This window comes from Macaca nemestrina, chromosome 9 (assembly GCF_043159975.1).
Source record: "Macaca nemestrina isolate mMacNem1 chromosome 9, mMacNem.hap1, whole genome shotgun sequence".
Lineage (NCBI taxonomy): Eukaryota > Metazoa > Chordata > Mammalia > Primates > Cercopithecidae > Macaca > Macaca nemestrina.
The window spans coordinates 108,952,054-108,972,712 of record NC_092133.1 but is presented as its reverse complement, the minus strand read 5'-3'; the positions used below and the strand labels follow the sequence as shown (position 1 = coordinate 108,972,712).

Genomic DNA, 20,659 nt, shown 5'->3' with positions numbered 1-20,659 from the left:
ATCACTGACTCATACACGTAAACTACCTTAGTATTAATGACTTCTAAAAAACTTCTGAGGGTTTTGCTCACTTGTGTTTTCTGCAGTGAAGCATAGAAAATCCTCCTCTCCTTGCTCCTTTTTCCTTTTCGTAGCTCTGGGCTATTTTGTCCACTCGCACTAGTTATTGCACAGCAGGGCAGCCAGGTCAGAGCTCTGGGCTGTGTGCTACAGCTTCTGCAGTGATGACTTCAATCTCCTGACCTAACTTGACAAGACTGCAACTGTTCCCTGCACTCTGCAGGGGAAGGTGTGGGCTGCAATGAATTCCAAACATTGCTCATTTTCTGAATGGTGCCTTGGTTGAATGGATCTGGCCTCTTTTCTTCCTCATGCGAGAGATGTTTCCTTTCAGGTAAAATGGAGAAAGGATGTGAAGAAAACTCTTGTAAGCCATCTCTGTAGACCTTCGCACAAGTACTTTGTCCATTTTTCAGTATATTTTCTTGACAATTAGATACCAGGATAAGACTTAATTTAACATTTATAAATATTTAAGAAAAAAGGAATCAATTTGGAAAACTTTTATCAATCAACAAGTTATCAAAACAAGGGTTTTCTTTTTGACAGTGAATGTACAATATTATATGGTTTGCCATTATTTCCTCATTTGGAAGAAAGGTAAAATGAGAAATACAGTATATAAGTCATTGTAAGTTCAGCCGATTTTTAAAACACTTGAGACACGAGTTAGAAAAAATGCAATCGAATAAACCAATTGTAAAAGCCATTTCAAAACAACAACAAATTTAAATATGAACCACCTATTAGATGATACTAAGTAATTATTGTTCTTGTTAGGAGTAATATAAAATTGTGGATTTTTTTAAAGGTCTTATTTAAGTATTATAAGTGAAATACTTTGTGTGATTTGCTTTAAAAGATTCCGGATTTTAAAAATTGTGTGTTGGATGCATGCAGTGGCTCACGCTTGTAATCCCAGCACTTTGGGAGACAGACAGGATTGCTTGAGGCCAGAAGTTCCAGACTAGCCTGGGAAACATGGCGAAACCCCATCTCTTATTTAAAAAAAAAAAGAAAAATTGTTTGTCTGTCAAGGGAGGAGGGGTGTGGTGGTGGTGACGGCATGGACAGACAATAAATATGATAATAGATCGCAGTATTCTAACACTGCTGTTGAGATATATATATATATATATATATATAAAATAAACAAAATAATGGGATTTATATATGTGGCACCCAGTACAATGTACAATTTTCTTTAAAAAAAGTATTTAAGTTATGCATTGCTAAGCACATCTGTAACTGATGAGAGTGACTCTAGTATCTCAACTGTTGGAGGAGGGCTATAAGGGTAACAGGTAGGGAAGGCATATAGAAGGAATATGTTGGTATCACAGATTTCCTAAGACTCAGGGAAGGCCATAGAGCTAGGGTACTAGTCTATGCTAGAACTAATGGATTATGCAACAGAAGAAAGACAACTTTTGAATGAAAAGCTCTCTTTGTGCCAGACTTGAGGTCACCACACATCCTGCTCACACTCTGCGATGTCTGTGGGGTAGCACACCACCAGAAACTGCTGATGGAATTACATCTTCAAGATTCAAAATGTTTAGATCCAGTATATCTAATCCATAAAAATAAAGCATTCTTTATCCTGAATGCAGTTCTATGCATTCAAGAACAATAATCTAGACATTTTTCATGTAGGATTTAAATAGGAGTACAAGTGAATTAAACCATTCAGATAAAAACGCAACTAAAGATGCATTAGCTGCTTTGAGTCAATATATTGTGTGGTCAACCTGATACTCCATCCACATAAAAAAGGCATTCTATTTCTTTATTTTTTTTTTATTTGACAAGCAGCAGTATCATGTTTGTCATTTTAATGTAGATACAATTATTAGGTTATCTGTCATATTACAATATTTAAGTTTTTAAATTTTATGTCCTTTAAGATACATTAAAAAAAAAAAAAAAAAAAAAAGACACATCAACTGCAAACGTGAAGGGGAGAAAAAGCATGGTACCCAACCGAATGTCCACATTTCAGCAATACTGCACTCATTCTTTTAATAAAGTTTTAAGAAATGTCATAATGACATGAGCTTGAAATATCTCTAGGCATTTTCTTTGACGCTCATGACGTGGCACTGGTGATGTTGTAAACAGCAGAAAACAGGGGCTGCCAAATGACCAAATTATGGAGGCACAGGCCTGCTTTTTCCCACAGGAATACACCAAATGGTGATGGCAATGATCTTCTCACACCACGCTGGAGGAGAGCGACATCACGCGACGTAGCTGTATTCATCTGCCGATGCCTGGCTGCGTTCGATGTACTGTTTGTCTATCAGAACTTCAATACACTTCTTAATCATGCTGATACTGGGATTAAACCTAGCTCTTGACTGACTAATCACCTGTGGAAGAGAGATGTCGAAGTCAAAGTACTGCCAGTTCTTCAGCTATAAGTAATTACTTTTAACCAATCAGTTTAAAGTGCCTCAAAGGTACTGAGGTTTCAACAAATGGGCCAAATTAAGTATGAAAATAGGAACTAAATTGTGGAAAATGGATACAGCAAAATCTAATAATGATACATAATTAAGTGAAACAATAAACTAAGTACTCACACACAACCCCAAGCTTCTATTTAACTTTAACTCAACTCTCAGTTCTTAGTTCAAACACCATTTTCTCAAGAGAGTTTCCCCCAGCAGACCCCAGGCCAGGATATTTAAATACATTCCTACAGTACTGCATACCTTTCCTTTAGTGCATGTTAATACAATTTTATAGTTATTTGCATATTACTTCAATAGTGTATTTCTTCCCCCATTAAACTGTGAACTCCAAAACAGCCTGCCACATCTTCAGCTGCTCTGTACTACATCCCAGGCACCAGCCCAGCTGTCTATCACATGGTAGGCTCAAGTAGTTATGGAATGAATGATGGGTCAACTTCCTTCAATAACTGGACAGAAGACTCAGTGAATCGGTAAGTTTTAGACCTCTAAAATAAAGCCAAAGCAAATATGAATTTATTATCATTTGAGATAGCATCTCACTGTGTCACGCAGGCTCAATCCCTGGGCTCAAGCAATCCTCCCACCTCAGCCTCCCAGGTAGTTGGTACTACAGGTGTGCCACCACACCTGGCTATTTATTTATTTATTTATTTATTTATTTATTTATTTATTAGGTGAGATGGGGTCTCCCCGTGTTGCCCGGGCTGGTCTGAAACTCCTGAACTCAGGTGATCCTCCTGTCTTGGCTTAACAAGGCATTCAGATTACAGGTGTCCACTGAGCATGGTGGCTCATGCCTGTAACCCCAGCACTTTTGGAGGCCGAGGCAGGTGGATCACCTGAGGTCAGGAGTTAGAGACCAGCCTGGCTAACATGGTGAAACTCTATCTCCATGAAAATACAAAAATTAGCCAGGTATGGTGGTACACGCCTGTATTCCCAGCTACTCAGGAGGCTGAGGCAGGAGAATCACTTGAACCTGGTAGACAGAGGTTGCAGTGAGCAAGATCACGCCACGGTATTCCAGCCTGGGTGACAGAGCAAGACTCTGTCTCAACAACAACAACAACAACAACAACAACAACAACAACAAGGATTACAGGCATGAGCCACTGTGCCCAGCCTGCAAATCCGAATTTAATACTGAAATTATAAGTGAGTACAATTCTGATTAAGTATAAAACATTTCTTTATGCTATCTGAGGATCAGGTTATTTCTATATTCTCTTTAAGAAGAAAGAGATTGAGTCTGTACAATGACAATGCCCTCTATCCTAAGAAGCCCTGAGGACTGCCCTCTTTTTACCTCTTGAATAAGGGCATTGTGCCGAAGCACTTTTCGTGCTTTCATGATACGAACTATAGCAGCTTGGAGATACATTTTCCGGTCCTCATCGACTGCACTTCTAGTCTGCTCCATTTCCTGTTTTACAGAAGAAAAGAAAAAAGACCCAACAAGACATTAAGTCACTGAACTTGTTTTAAATTCATTTTATCAGTGAGTGCAAATACTTTTTTTTTTTATTTTGAGACAGGGTTTCACTCTGTCGTCCTGGCTGGAGTTCAGTGACTCGATCTCAGCTCACTGCAACCTCCATCTCCTGGGTTCATGTGATTCTCATGCCTCAGACTCCTGAGCAGCTGGGATTACAGGCATGCACCACAATACTGAGCAAATTATACAGCTATGTTGTGCTAATATCACATAACCACTGCTAAAACATCTACTCTACAATTTCTAGGGTTAAAGTTGAAAGGTTATTAGAAAAAAAATTTACATTATTATAAACTGTACTGTTAAGTTAAACAGGTAATAAAGGACAAAGCAATAATTTGCAAGATCATTTCTTATCAGTGATTACAGAATCTGTATCACGATGCTTTTAGATGGAGTTGTGTCAACTGCGGTAATTAGCTCCAAATGCATACTGGGTCAGGCTTCAAAGAGAACAGCTGTGAAGTGCCATTTTATGTGGCTCAAGCAGAGAAGCCAGGAGAGGGGGCCTATCTCCACGGAGCTCAAGAAACACAGGAGAAGCAAGGCATAGAAGCAGGCCATGCCACACTAATAGGATCTCCTCATAGCTTTTCAAAGACAAAATACAATCTATATATTTATGTATTAGCCTGGAGGAAAATGGAATCTTGACCATTTTAGGTTTCAAAGTGAATCGCAATTAATATTTGTCTCCCCCATGGGGAATTACGTTTCTGGAGAGGGTCTAATGTCTTATATTATCTTCACATCCTGCACCAGCCCAAGGACTGCACAGGGAAGGCAATCAGGAAGCATGAGTGATAGTAACAGTCTATCCTAGACCAAAGCAACAATCACTGCTAAGTTAAAAGAATGAAGAGCCGAAGTCCCCTCCTCACACTGGCCTGTTAGGACCTCACTCCACACCCACTAGATCACAATCTGCATTTGAACAAGATGCCCAGGTGGCTCATTTGCATATAAAAGTTTAAGAAGCATTCTCTACTGACAAGTTTTCTTTGAAACAAATGAGCTGTAGGCCACGCTCGGTGGCTCACACCTGTAATCCCAGCACGTTGGGAGGCGGGCGGATCATGAGGTCAGGAGATGGAGACCATCCTGGCTAACACGGCGAAACCCTGTCTCTACTAAAAATACAAAAAGAAAATTAGCCGGGCGTGGTGACAGGCGCCTGTAGTCCCAGCTACTCGGGAGCCTGAGGCAGGAGAATGGCGTGAACCTGGGAGGCAGAACTTGCAGTGAGCCGAGATCACATCACTGCACTCCAGCCTGGGTGAGAGAGTGAGACTCCGTCTCAGGAAAAAAAAAAAAAAGCTGTAGAACTTTCCCTTATTTTACAAATGAAAAATATGAAATTTTATTACTTCTCAATGTGGGAATTTTCGGAGAGAATGTAAAGTTACACATTCTAGTGGTTTTAGAGCAAATACAACAAAACCATACTCTTTTCCTTAGAAAAAACTAAAAAACAAGTAGAGATTTCTGTTTGATTGTAAGGTTAATAAATGCCAACAACAAACCAGAAAAGACATACCCCACTATTAAGTTTGCTGTGCAATGTTTTGCACAATCTCAGTGTAAACACTTGTAAAGTCCAATGCTTAAATGTTTCCCCCTCAAAAAAACTTGACATTAAAAACACTTACTTGTGGTGTGTCTTTCTGCATTGATGTAGTAATTTTAAATTTTGTTCGTTTACTGCTAAAGTTCATATTTAATGAAAATGAAGATTCTGCATCAATATCTTCCTACATTTAAAAATAAAACATTTATATTTACAAAAACCAAAATCTTATAAATAAGAGCTTGCTGCAAGCAATTCCACTAAATGACCAAGCAAAAAAGTCTCCACTCTTACAACTTTTATATTATAGATTACCAAATTTAAGAGAAAAATAATTCTTTTGTTCAAACAAACAGGAAAAACCCAATTTTATTTTCTACTTTTACATCTGCCAGAATCTTAAGCAGTTTATATTTGGCAATAAGATATTTGCTGGTCCTACTATTACATACACACTACTTTTTGATAAAAGAGTCAAGCTCATTGCCTAGAGTTTGACATTTTAATTTTTATGAAACACCAAAGTTCATAACTTTTCCATCACCCCATTCTGAAAAACCAACCAAATGTTTTTTACAAATGCTGCAATAACAAAATACCCACTGTAAATGGCCTGATGGCAGGAGAAAGCTGTGCCTCCAGTAGCACACAGCATCAATTTGCCGTGACCTGGGGTGATGGTGAAAACGTTTACTTCAATCCATCTTTTATTCACTCTTCAAGAAGCAAGTGGCCTTTGCTCAGAGGAAAACTGTTAAGCCAATTTTTAGAATAACAACTTCCATATCAGGCTTAAGAAAACCACTGATATCACAGGGTGGAATTTCTCTGGCAGAAGGATCAAAAGGCATTTGGAAGATGAACTAATTCTCAATAATAATCTAAGACATTCTGCTAAGGAATGGACGGATTCATAATTAAATTAAAAGGCCAGGCATGGTGGCTCACGCCTATAATCTCACCACTTTGGGAGGCTGAGGTGGGCAGAGTGCTTGAGCTCAGGAGTTCAAGACCAGCCTGGCCAATACAGCAAAATCCGGTCTCTACTAAAAATTTAAAAATTAGCCTGGCATAGTGGCTCACACCTGTGGTCCCAGCTACTTGGAAGGCTGAGGCGGGATTATCACTTGAGCCCAGGAGGTGGGGGTTGCAGTGAGCTGAGATGGCACCACTGCACTCCAACCTGGGTGGTACAATGAGATCTCACCTTAAAAACAAATAAAAAATAATATAAAATAAAATTTAAAGTGCAAACAAGGAATCTATGTTTATTTTGTCAATTTCTGGGCAGCATGTTTTAGAAAAAAATATAAAACCTTCAAGCATTTACTAGCCTAAAATTAAAAACCATAATTAATTAACCTTAAGAAATCCCTATTTTGGCCAGGCACGGTGGTCACACTTGTAATCCCAGCACTTTGGGAGGCCAAGACGGGTGGATCACCTGAGGTCAGGAGTTCCAGACCAGCCTGACCAGCCTGGCCAACATTGTGAAACCCTATCTCCACTAAAAATACAAAAGTAGCTGGGCATGGTGGCATGTCCCAGCTACTCAGGAAGCTGAGACAGGAGAATCATTTGAACCCAGAAGGTGGAGGCTGCAGTGAGCCGAGATCACGCCATTACACTCCAGTCTGGGCAACAAGAGTGGAACACCGTCTCAAAAAAAAAAAAAAAAAAAAAGAAATTCCGTATTTTGCTAAGATTCTGATGCCAGAAAAATCATTTCTCAAAATTATGAAAACATTGATTTGAATTTCAGAATATATGCCTTTTACAGTTGTTCAATTGTAGACTATAAAATGTCATCATCATCTTCGGGATGTCAGCAAAATGAATTGATGAGAGAAATAAACCGTAGGCTCTTAACTTTACCAAAATAAAAACAAAACATTATTTATAGAAATTTTTTTCTTACAAGCACAATAATTTGAAGGAGATATAATCCCACCTCTGTTGCATTTTTAACTATTTAAACATCTAGGATATACTATGACAACAAAACAATGAAATCTTGTAACTAGAAAAAAAGTTACAGAGAAAAAAGTAATATACTAATGGCTTGTTATTCTTGTGACAGGCATCAAAAATATATGGTGGTTAAAAACAGATGATAGTTAATTGAGTGCTGACATTAAGAACACTTGGAATGGAGTTACACATATTAAATATGTGTACAAATAGACGTCAACAGGCTGTCATTTCCTGGTATAGAACCATGAAATTAAGCACATTTATAAAACCAAAAACCCAGAAAGTCTTTAAAGGCTAGTTTCAAAATCTCAATTAATCAAAATCTTCCAGATGGCAATTCTTTTACAATTATTCAATAAGCTTTAACAGTATAGGACAAATAAAATCAAACTATAAAGGGCACATGGCACCAACTCACACAGCACGCTCTGTGATGCCTTACACTCGCAGCTCTATGGAGTGTGCAGTAATGTAGTGAATGCAAGTGCTTTCCAGAGCACAAGGTGCAATGACAATTACAGCCTTACTTTAAAACTGCCAATGTCTCATGAAAAAGCTTTAAGGTTGATAATGCTTAAATTCTTTGGAATATTACTACATACCTTTTCTGAATCATGGTTAATCATTTTCACATCAAGTAATGATTTGATTGTTTTTGTCAGTTCCTTTTCATTCATCTGAGTGCTGTCCTGAAGCTCCTTATAACTGACAGTTTCACTGTTGTTAAAGGCAAGAAGAACTGCCATTTGGTATGTCGTAACCATGGCTACATATGGCTTGCCCAAATAGTTCATTTTAACTTCACCTACAATTAAAACAAAAACTGACAGTGAAATGACCATTCAAAGAAACATTTCAAATTTACTCTATTTCAGACATTTTCCTCTGAAAGAGTGAACCAATAGTTTTATTAAATTGTTGTAAACCCACTGCTGTTAACAAGGTAGTCATTTTGTTTCTTGGGGAGGTGAAGATGGAATTCTATTAGTTTTGAGTATATGGTATAAATCAGTTAAGCTATCGTAACTTCACCAGTAGGTTAAAACAGTCTTTAAGGCCAGGCACAGTGGCTCACATCTGTAATCCCAGCACTTTGGGAGGCCGAGGCAGGCAGATCACTTTAGGTCAGGAGGTCGAGACCAGCCTGGTCAACATGGTAAAACCCTGTCTCTACTAAAAGTACAAAAATTAGCCAGGCGTGGTGGCACATGCCTGTAATCCTAGCTACTCGGGAGGCTGAGGCAGGAAAATCGCTTGAACCTGGGAGGCCGAGGTTGCAGCAAGCCGGGATCGCGCCACTGTACTCCAGCCTGGGTGACAGAGCGAGACTCTGTCTCAAAAAAAAAAAAAAAAAAAAGTCTTTAAGTACTAATAGAAACGCTAAGACTTAGGCAGAAAAAGAAAAAAACAAAAAATCCAAACAATAAAAGGAGGTGGGTGAAGAAGAAATGGACGGACAAAGGGGAAAGTGATACCAACAACTGACACAAGTCTCCCATGGAAGGTTCAAGCCTCCTGGGAGGTCTACAGCCATGGAAAATGCTTTTACGGTCCTGTCCAAGCTGTAATTTCGGCCACAATTAATGCTATTATGTCTTATAAATAACATTTTTCTTTCCAGTAACTTCCTAGAGGCAAATAGGTAAGAAAGGAGAGACAAACAGGCAGACCCATTCTTTTGCTGAAATAGTTGATAGCAAAAGAATTTAATTTAATCTGAATGTTTTCATAAAAATGAAAAACATTTAATCTGAATGTTTTCATAAATATGTTCCATATGGGCCAGGCACGATGGATCATGCCTGTAATCCCAGCACTCTGAAAGGCTGAGGTGGGCAGATCACTTAAACCCAGGAGTTCAAGACCAGCCTGGTCAACATGGCGAAACCTTGTCTCTACTAAAAATACAAAAATTCGCCAGGCATGATGGCATATGCCTGTAATCTCAGCTACTCGGGAGGCTAAGGTATAAGAAGCGCTTGATCCTCGGAGGCGGAAGTTGCAGTGAGCCAAGATCGCACCACTGCACTCAAACCTGGGAGACAGAATGAGTATCTGTCTCAAAAAAAAAAAAAAAAAAAAAAAAGAAATTCTGTATGCTAAACGACCCTGAGCTCCAAGAGATAGAGCAAGTATTATGTATACTACAGTTCTGCAACATCCTGGGAGACAGCAGCATGACATCAGCACACGGAAAGCTCATGACACACACACACAGCCTGCATTATTTGACTGCTGAACGGACTATAAATGAAATCAACATGAGATTTGATTTTAAAGCTCTTCATTGTTAACTCAAGGAAGTTGTATTTCTCATGAAATTACCCCAGAGACTGCATTTTCCCTCTTAAGGAGAATTAGTAACTCTGATTAAGGTTTTCTGCTTTATGTATTCATTACCTCATTAAAGATTTTAGGCTGGGCATGGTGGCTCAAGCCTGTAATCTCAGCACTTTGGGAGGCTGAGGCGGGCGATCACCTGAGGTCCGGAGTTCGAGACCAGCCTGACCAACATGGAGAAACCCCGTCTCTACTAAAAATACAAAATTAGCCGGGTGTGGTGGCGCATGCCTGTAATCCTGTCTACTCCGTAGGTTGAGGCAGGAGAATGGCTTGAACCCAGGAGGCAGAGGTTGCTGTGAGCTGAGATCGCGCCATTGCACTCCAGCCCGGGCAACAAGAGTGAAACTCCGCCTCAAAAGAAAAAAAAAAAAAAAAAAAAAAAGGTTTTAAAGGCCATGAGTGAATTCATTAGCTTAATATCACCGTAAATGCAATACTATCTTGATTATCATCATTTATGCCTTGACTTATTTTAGATAAAAATGATATTCAGAAATATTTTTCAGAATTATTTGGATGGGAACACCAAGAGAAAAAATTCATAACCCTTTAAATTTTCACAAAAGGAAGTTTAATATATTAAATTCAATATCCAATTCATAGAAACAGCTTGTGTAAAAACTTATCATTTGGCATACACTATTAACACTTTCCATAAACAGGGCTCTTATCAACATTAAATTTGGAAAATGTGGTAAGAAGTAAAACATTACATAAATTACATTTTGTTATTTCTGCAATGATGAATTAAACATATGCAGAAACAAACAGAATTATGCATCAAGCACCAAGATGATTAAGTGGCACCATCAGCCAGGATGTCACTGATGCTGTAATATGCTGCCATGGGTTTGAAAACAGAATGAGTCTTCTGCCACACAAAAGTTGTCGTTTAGCACCACGAGATCCAAAGAGCATTAGGAGATTATGTGAGGGGCCAAAGTATCATGTACTTCTTATTGAGTTCATTCTTGCATTGTGCCTTTTCTTGCTATTTTTCTTTTTTTTTTTTTTTTGAGGCGGAGTCTCGTGCAGTGGCCGGATCTCAGCTCACTACGAGCTCCGCCTCCCGGGTTCCCGCCATTCTCCTGCCTCAGCCTCCCGCGTAGCTGGGACTACAGGCGCCGCCACCACGCCCGGCTAATTTTTTGTATTTTTAGTAGAGACGAGGTTTCACTGTGTTAGCCAGGATGGTCTCGATCTCCTGACCTCGTGATCCGCCCGTCTCGGCCTCCCAAAGTGCTGGGATTACAGGCTTGAGCCACCACGCCCGGCCGCTATTTTTCAATACTTTACCAGGGATTGGGGTACATTGACCTCTTCCCACTTTTCTTAGCACCATACTCTTACTGAAAAGACTGGGGAAGGGGTGGGAAGGCACGGGGGGCGGGGCGGGGGGAAAGGAAGCCCCAAACTTGGATGATTCATTTAATTATTGTGATGTAAACACAAATGAGAAATGACAAGAGTGGTGATTTACCCTGCAGAATAGGCTGGTGAACCCTAAGAGACTAAAAACTAAAATAAAACATTCTGATACATGATACTTAAAGTAAGCCAACAATAATTCAAGCAGCATTTACATGACAGGAAATAAAGAGTGGGCAAAACTCTCATAATAGTTTCATCCAAGTCACTACCCAGTATCTGTGTCAGCTCTCTACTCTCTCAGGGAATGCCGAAGGCATGATAGAATATCACCATTTTGCAATCAGTTGTGAAACAACTGATTCTGGCAAGGATCATCAGTGGAGGCTAAAACTATATTAGGTTCCTGGAACAGGGTATTCATGCCAAAGTATCATCCCTCAGATTGTCTGCTGAGCTAACCGAAAAGGGAAAAGAGTGCCTCTACAATGGAGAAAACTGGTGGTTACCGCCTTCCAAATTTAGCATCTCTAATAGTGAGACAACCTGACATTAGATGCCTTTGAAATACGCAATATGAAATACACAGGACCACCTATGAAATATCCTTGCCAATAATACTTAACTGAATATAATCAAACCTTTAGAGCTAATTTCCACTTTCCAGAACATACAAGGAATAGAAAACAAATTAAAAAGTAAAAAATTTTAAAAATCCCAAATAAGTAATCCAGAGTACTGGATACTCTACAAGACAACTGGCCTGGTCTGTTCAAAACGGTATGTCAGAGGATGCTGAGAAGTGGGGCGGTGGAAGGGAAACGTAACAACCAAATACAATTAGTGACCTCTGACAGTCAAGCAAGTCAACTTGGGACAATCAGGGAAATTTGAATATAGACTGGACATTAGACAGTATTAATACCCCTGCCTATTTTTAGCTGTTGGAAGTATTTGAAAACAAAAGCGAGACAAATTTAGTCAATAGAATCGTTACCTTTTAAGGTATGCACAATTATATGGTGTTACTTTTATTTTGGCAAACACTAGTAACTACCAACACATACTATGATGTAGGGTTCACAAAGTTCTAGCTTGATCCATACTATGTACTGTCTGGTGAAGTTTTATCTTCTTTGAGTTCATCATTTCTCAACGTGTCTTTCAGCAACTGACCAGGAATCTCGGCAACTTCTTGCTCTGCCACAAATAAAACTTATTTATATGCAGACAGTGTAATGGTTTCTGTCACACTGTCTGGTCATATCTCTTTATCAAGTATCTGTATGTCTTTATCAAACTGTTCCTTATGGTTAATTCTATCCAAAGCCCTAGTCATAAATTCACTGGAATTTTCAGGATTTTTCTCACTCTGTCACATCTGGCATCACAGATTGCTTCTTAAAATTCTTACCTCTGTTGGTAATACACTCTCAACACTCTCCTTTACCTAGCTTGGTTAAGTCCTATTCATTATTTTTATTTTATTTTATTTTTTCAAGACAGGGTCTCACTATGTTGCCCAAGCTGATCTTGAACTCCTGGGCTCAAGGGATTCTCCTGCCTCAGCCTCCCAAAGTGCTAGATTACAGGTGTGAGTCACTGCACCTGGCCCTATGAGTTCTTGAAAACAAGTTGAGACGTGATTTCTCCAGAAGCCCTCCCTCGCCAGGACCTGACTGCCACCACCATTCTGTATTACGCCCTGGGCTGACCTCTACCACGTTCAAAACACTGTACCGTAACTATGTGCTTGTCTGTCTGCCTACTAGACATGAGCTTTTTTTGAGGGCCATGGCTCTGTATTTTATTTCTGTCCACTTGGTGTTTAGAAGTACTTGAGACACAGAAAATGTTCTTTGAATTGATCAATGAATTTTACAACGATAAAGACGAGGAAACAGGCTCAAAGGAGTTAAGTAACTTGCTCAAGATTACACAGCTAGTAAGTTGTGAGCTAATAACTCCGACCACAGGTCTTCTAATTCTAAATTCCCCCAAATACCACTTTGTGTAGCATCAACCATTTGTAAAGACTCTTCATTTACAATAGAAAAATTAACCTTTTCTGGGGTATTCACTGAGCTGGAAATATAGCAATGGACTAGGAAGGAATAATTTTCATTCTGTGTTTAAGTGGAAGTAACAGCGGTTCTCAAGAAACAGAACTCTGAGTGATCTGTCCAGCCTCAGAGCCAGTGTTTTAAAGAAGTCCTGGAGCCTTAGGTCATATATGGGTAATCTAGAACAATCATCTTCAATACACATGGTGTGTGAGAACCTTTTTGTTAAATGAATAAATGGAGAACAAAAATAAAACGAAAAATGTTGGTCAAAGGGGACAAAGTTTCAGTTAGGACCAGTAAGTTCTGGAGCTCTATCATATAGCATGGTGACTCTTAATCACACTGTGGAGTAAACTTGAAAATTACTGTGACAAGGCCAGGCACGGTGGCTCACGCTTGTAATCCCAGCACTTCAGGAGGCCGAGGTGGGTGGATCACGAGGTCAGGAGTTCGAGACCAACCTGGCCAACATGGTGAAACTCCGTCTCTACTAAAAATACAAAAATTAGCTGGGTGTGGTAGTGTGTGCCTGTAATTCCAGCTACTCAGGAGGCGGAGGCAGGAGAATCACTTGAACCCAGAAGGTGGAAGTTGCAGTGAGCCCAGATCACGCCATTGCACTCCAGCCTGGATGACAGAGCAAGACTCTGTCTCAAAAAACATCAACAACAACAACAAAAAAACAAAGAAAATTGCTGTGACAGTAATTGCTGTGACAGTAGATGTTAAATGGTCTCACCACAAATAGATAAGTGAGATGCTACTTACGTTAATTAGCTTGAGTTAATCATTTTACAATATAAACATAAAAACAACTCTAACTCCTGGTTTCACTGATACGTCACAGGTGTTTTCAGTACCTTCAGTGATTCAAAACAAAAAATAAACTTATAACGTTCTCTTTCCAAAGGATGTAACTATTTGGTTTTAACTAAAACACAAATAATATTAAATAAGATAAAAGAAATGAACAAACAAAAGAGCTCCCAAATCAACTTATTATGTATCAGCTTAGAAATTTAGTATAGCTCAAAAACAGAAAGAAAGTTATTCTCCTTCCTATTTAGGTGATACTGGTGACTATTTTCGAACTAAATTCCAATGGCTAAAAAACTATGTGCATAAATTTATTTTCTTCTTATACACCACTAGTTGTTATGAAAAAAATGAGCCCCTTATTAAAATTACTTTAGGAGACATGATTATTGCTGAAATGAGAATACCCAAGGAAGTTTAAACTCCCCTAAACAGATATTTATGCAAAGTAAAAGCAAGCTAAATTGAACTACACTAAGATATATTAGCTTTCTTAGAAAAAAAAATATATATATAAAACCCTGGTCCAGCATTTTTTTCTTAAAATCAATTATATTTGCTAAATGAAAATAGAATATTTGTAAAATTAAAGGTCAACTTACTGACTGACTGACTGAGATAGAGTCTTGCTCTGTTGCCCAGGCTGGAGTGCAGTGGCACGATCATGGCTCACTGCAGCCTCCAGCTCCTGGGCTCAAGTGATCCTCCCATCTCAGCCTCTCGAGTAGCTGAGACTACAGGTGTTCCACCACGTCTGGCTAATTTTTGGATTTTTAGTAGAGACAGGGTTTTGCCATGTTGCCTAGGCTGGTCTCGAACTCCTGGGCTCAAGTGACCCGCCCGTCTCCGCCTCTCCAAGTGCTGGGGTTGCAGGCGTGAGCCATTGTGCTTAGTCAAAGGTCAAATTTTAACCACCACTAAGAGTATCAGTGAAAATCTCCTTATTTCAAAAATTATTTTAAAAATTAGAATGTCCAACTTGCTCAATAAAGATCAACTTACATAAGTAATGCAAAATGTATTACTAATACAATGAGATACAGAAATGTTATACTAATGTATTACATTTCCCAAGGTGTAAATCAGTCAAATAAACAGCAAGTATCATAGTTACTTGGATGAAATCTTCCTTGGGGAGGAGACAGAACACATTTCCTAATAAAGGTTTGGCAAATGATTTTCTTGTACCATTTCTAAGAAATATTAGCATATATACCCTTTCCTTCTTGTACAAAGGAAAAGTGATTCAATGAACTTGCCAAAGCATAGTTTAGTTAAAAAAAAAAAAAGAGAGAGAGAAAGAAAATTCAAGTATTTGCTTTGGCTTACATCTTCAGGTAACTCCACATACAGTCCACAATAATTCAGGTATTAATCCCACTGTAAGGAAGTGGACCTCATTGTTCCAGAAAGAAGCAAAGGAAATTAGATTGTGACTGAAGTTTTTTAAAATTGGAAACTATTGAAAATTAAGTGGGACTTTCTGCAAAAAGCTTTACTATCTATTGCATTCACTCCAGTATCACAAGTAAAAATGAAATGGTTAGGTCTCCTTATGATGCTTTAATAATGAAATTGGCAAGGGGATCTGGCATATTTAGAGAACAAGTTTCTAAGTGTGTCTGACCCATCAAATCTGAGTTTCTAATAAATTTGCTAATGTAGTGGTTGGCTACAGAAATGTAATAAATCAGTATAAAGTCAGAACATTTCTTTAAAAGCAGAAAGATTATAAACAGTATAATTATAAAATACTATTAAAAAGTGCTATACTTTCATTTGAATTTCATTGTTAGTTGCTTTAATGGGGAAAAAGGTTGATGGAAGAGAAAAGGTTAAAAACTGTAATTGGGCCACAGAAAATCTGTTTCTAAATTAATATAAGCATCAGGTAAATTTCATTAAGTCAGATATAATTAAATGCATTTTACCTGTACACAGATAATGTAACCATGTAAGTTTCCTTCCACTGAAATGTTGGCTATAAAATAATTCAAACTGTAAAAAAAAAAAAAAAAAAACACATTATTTTTAGCTACTATAACTTGCCTAGTTAATTAACACTATACTACAAAAGCAATAAAAACCATTCATATTAGAAAAGACATTATAGCCAATCTGATTTACCTCCTTCTTTTGCAGAGGAGAAAGCATGTTCCTGTGGTCCCTAATCAAGGCTATACACATGTTATTCCAGCTCTTTTAATTGACAACCTGTTCTAGAGCTCTCTCCACTAAACCACAGTACTACAAATTTGACTTTCTGAAATGACACAGTGATTATCATTTCTGAATAATATTAACATGGACTTTATAAATTCCACTTACTAACCAAACACAGCAACATATATGTTTCACCATGAAAACAGCAACCCCATCTTCATTTCTAATCTCCCATTTGCCAACATATAGCTTCCACATTCAATCAGACACAAATACGAAGTTTTAGAGTATGTCTCTGGATATTCTTTTGCTGATATTATTGTGAACAATTAAATTTAAATTCTATTAATGTAGCCTTGAAATTTTAAACATTCCTCCCTGGACTGAATGTGTAATTACAGGACAAAAATACGGAGTTCCTTTTTCTTTAATAAAGAGCTAGTATACAACAAAGAGAGGAAAAATGATGCTGAATGTGAAAAAGATAAAAACTCAATTTTTTTACAAAACTAAAAAATAAACTGCATTATGCCAGTTCAGAATTCTGAATAAACTTTTAGCATGATGTACCATATATAACATACTTAAAGCTTTTATTTGTATATCAAACTTTACCTTTTGTACTTTAAAAAGGAAGTTCACATAAAGCAGTCAGCAATGACTGACCTATCAGCTATAGTATGACCACTCCTTAACAGCAAAAGTTAATAGCTCCAGCCAAGAAGATGAGTCAGTTCTTTCAGTAGTTACTCTTAAGTTTGCCTAGTCCTGGGAAGCTGAAATTTGTTGAGCCTATTTTCCCTCTAATGGTGCAGAATCCTCCTCTACCAGCAGATCCACCAATCCCTTTGCAGGATGAACAGGAAATGACTAGCACCTGGAATACTTCAGCTTGCCTGCTTAGTTCTAATCCAGACAAACAGCAAATTGAAATACATCATAAGGGGATTTCAGAAGTATGATGTGACTAATAATCCCGAGGGATATAATAAAATTCAATCACTACTATATAATTCACAATTGATCTATAACACATTTACAATGAATCTCTGGACAAAAGCAAAATAAAAGTTTAAAAAAATCTGTCATTTTTTCTCAAAACACTTTTGGAAATGATAAATTCCAGCTTTAAAATGCTCATAATTTAAAGTGCAAAACTGGCTTTAAAACGTATATTCCACGCTCTAAAACCTTTTTTTACCTCTTCAATACTACTATTTGGTAAAATTTTATTGATGATAATATCAATATGCCAAAAGAAGATAATGACTCATACTTACATTTAAAATCTGACTACAAAGACTCTCATATCTATAGCTAGTCAAGAACAGAATCCAATAAATTCATCAATTCATCTGGCACTACAAAGACCAAAGTTATAAAACCTTCCTTGGTTATGTCATTAAAATAATTGTGTTAGCAAAGTTTATTAGTAAGAAATTAATGCCCTTTAAGGGCATTAATTAGATCTCAAAGAGCCTTAAAAATTCAATGAGTTTATTTACCTTTAATAGATAGCTACATTATTATACTCTACATTAGATACTTCTTCTTTTTATTTTATTTTATTTTTTTTGAGACGGAGTCTCGCTCTATCGCCCAGGCTAGAGTGCAACAGCGCAATCTCGGCTCACTGCAACCTCCACCTCCTGGGTTCAACCGATTCTCCTGCCTCAGTCTCCCGAGTAGCTGGGACTACAGGTGCATGCCACCACACCTGGCTAATTTTTTGTATTTTTAGTAGAGACGGGGTTTCACTGTGCTAGCCAGGACGGTCTCAATCTCCTGACCTCGTGATCCGCCCACCTCGGCCTCCCAAAGCGCTGGGATTACAGGCGTGAGCCACCGCGCCTGGCTACTTTAAATACTTCTTAATATTATTCAGGGTTTTGGCCTAGGTAAAAAAGAAATGTAACAATTAAGATTTATTGGCCTAAAGTATAAAAGAAATTACTTTTAATTACATCTTTAATTCCACAGTTTTGAGACACTTTGGTGTAAAATAAAGGTAATTCTTGATAAATAGTCATATTTAAGATTAAGATGTAAAAAAATGCAAATCATCACTAAGGCAGGATGAATTAATTTACATGTGAAAACTGTACATTATTAAGTATACAAATGGATTTCAATCCTATGTCTCTGAAAACTTGGACTTTACTAGAAAAAAAATAAAGGACAAACTCCCTCTACTGGTAATTGGAGACAATTCAAATGGAGAGAACAGTATTTTTGGAACCAGAATTTTATAGACAGAAAGAAACTCACTTCCTATTTGTAAATGGGGAAACTAAAACCTGATGAAGGCTTTTAAGCAGTTAAAAACTATAAATGGAAAATAATTATTTCAAGGAAAGAGGAAATTAAAAAACTAAAGGAAAACTTCATTTCTGTCAGCTCCTATTCTCTCCCTTAATTTCAATCAGGGACACAGGATTTTTAAAAAGAAATGTAAAAGACTGCCAAGGCCAGGCATGGTGGCTCATGCCTGAAATCCCAGCATTTTGGGATGTATCCTTTCTGCAAAATTTGTAATAACCTTGGATTATAGTCTGCCTCATCCAATGAATGTCTGCACAAATAAATGGTCTTCTTCATGGTTTCTAAAACAGTCTGTGCTACAATCTCTTTTCAAAGAAGATGTAAGAAGTCCTAATTTAGCCTCCTATTCTGAAAGTCTATCATGCTTGCCTTCCTGAAACCTACCTGACTGGTTACAGCACTCTCCTCTTATTACCACAAAACTATAACCACTGTCGATCACTGTTACTACTTACTCTACTAGCAGTTACTTCACATATACTCACCTACATTACAGGACAGAAATAAAAAATATTACAAGGGTTGAATGAGGTATTTGGTCAAAATTCAAAAGGAAAACTGGTAAGTGATATTTTAAGTGTTGAATTCTAAGCTTTCTTCTGATATCAACATTTTTATAATTTAAAACTGCTTAATAGCAGATGACAGATTTATTCAGAATAAGAGACATGGTTTGACAAAGAACTGTATGACATTCTTAGCATTTTAGTTTTAATATTAGTAACTACAACAACTTACATTCTTCCCAAAGGGCAGACTGACTATAATTTGTGAATCTATTTTTATCACATGAACCCTTAAGACTTTGAAAAAATATTAAAGGTGATACAATATGAAGACAATTATTAAAATTCCTTTAGTCTTCTAGTACATTTCCTGCAAACTTACCATCTGTACACTTTTTTCTAATTCCTGGGGAATTGCAAACGTAGATGAAGGAGCCTGAGTAAGTGGCCACGCACCAGCCTAGAAGGAAAAAATAAAAAAACTAAATGGATCAACATCTAAATTGAAAATAAATATTTATTAAATAATCTAAGCATCTAAAACATTTTTTTCTTCCTCAAAATGCTGATAAAATTTGAGTATTTCTATTATGGCACATTTCATTCCAAATCCATAGGACTTTTATTTATTTATTTATTTTTCCTGAGATAGAGTCTCACTCCATCACCCAGGCTGCAATGCAGTGGCACCATCTCCACTCACTGCAGCCTCCGCCTCCGGGGGTTCAAGTGATTCTCCTGTCTCTGCCTCCTCAGTAACTGGGATTACAGGCACGCATCACCACACCTGGCTAATTTTTGTATTTTTAGTAGAGATGGGTTTTCACTGTGTTGGCCAGGCTGGTCTGGAACTCCTGAGCTCAAGAGATCTGCCCGCTCTGGCCTCTCAAAGTGCTGGGATTACAGGCGTGAGCTACCACCCCAGCCCAAATCAATAGGACTTTGGAAGCCACGATCTACTGACAGAACTAAACGTAATCAGGCATCCATTTATGAATCCTTTGTATCAAAGTCCTGAAATGATTAGTAAATGCTCATAGTAAAACACATATTCATACCTGTAGAACATATATTTGAAAACTAATTCCCAAATCTATTACTGTGTCTTGGTTTTTGATAAAATTGTTGAACTTATTGTTGAGATCAGCGCTGACACTCATATCTGTATACATCCGATGTAGCTTGCTGGTAAACTCATAACCACAGGCTTGCTATAAAAAAAGTTTTAGAAAATACATGACTTCAAAAGAAAAATAATAAGTCATATTGGTTAATAAGAATGTGTCAGTATTGCTAGGTCTTTGGTCAAGAGTTCTTGCATGTACACTTATACCCAAGGACTAGTAATATATTCTTCATAAGTCAAAGCAACTAATCAAAACCTTTCCAACTTTCTTTCTTTTTAAAGGCATATTTTAAGTAAGTGAATAAAATCCACCTATTTAGGAACAATAAATCTCCCCATAAACAAAAACTTTTTTATACATTCATCTCTTATT

General features: G+C 37.6%; 1 protein-coding gene across 5 annotated transcripts in view; it reads right to left on the bottom strand.

Annotated features, from left to right (window-relative positions):
- Positions 1-1,961: 1,961 nt before the first annotated feature.
- LOC105495964 (cullin 2) overlaps positions 1,962-20,659 on the bottom strand; it is an 85,672-nt gene continuing 66,974 nt past the window's right edge. For all 5 annotated transcript variants that reach the window (XM_011765935.2, XM_011765936.2, XM_011765938.3 and 2 more), the window contains exons 15-21: positions 20,219-20,371; positions 19,543-19,620; positions 16,101-16,167; positions 8,179-8,381; positions 5,685-5,786; positions 3,847-3,963; positions 1,962-2,432 (exon numbers count right to left, since the gene is read on the bottom strand). In XM_011765935.2, coding sequence (XP_011764237.1) covers positions 2,301-2,432; positions 3,847-3,963; positions 5,685-5,786; positions 8,179-8,381; positions 16,101-16,167; positions 19,543-19,620; positions 20,219-20,371 — 852 coding nt within the window. In that variant the 3' untranslated portion in view covers positions 1,962-2,300. The remainder of the gene's footprint in view (positions 2,433-3,846; positions 3,964-5,684; positions 5,787-8,178; positions 8,382-16,100; positions 16,168-19,542; positions 19,621-20,218; positions 20,372-20,659) is intronic.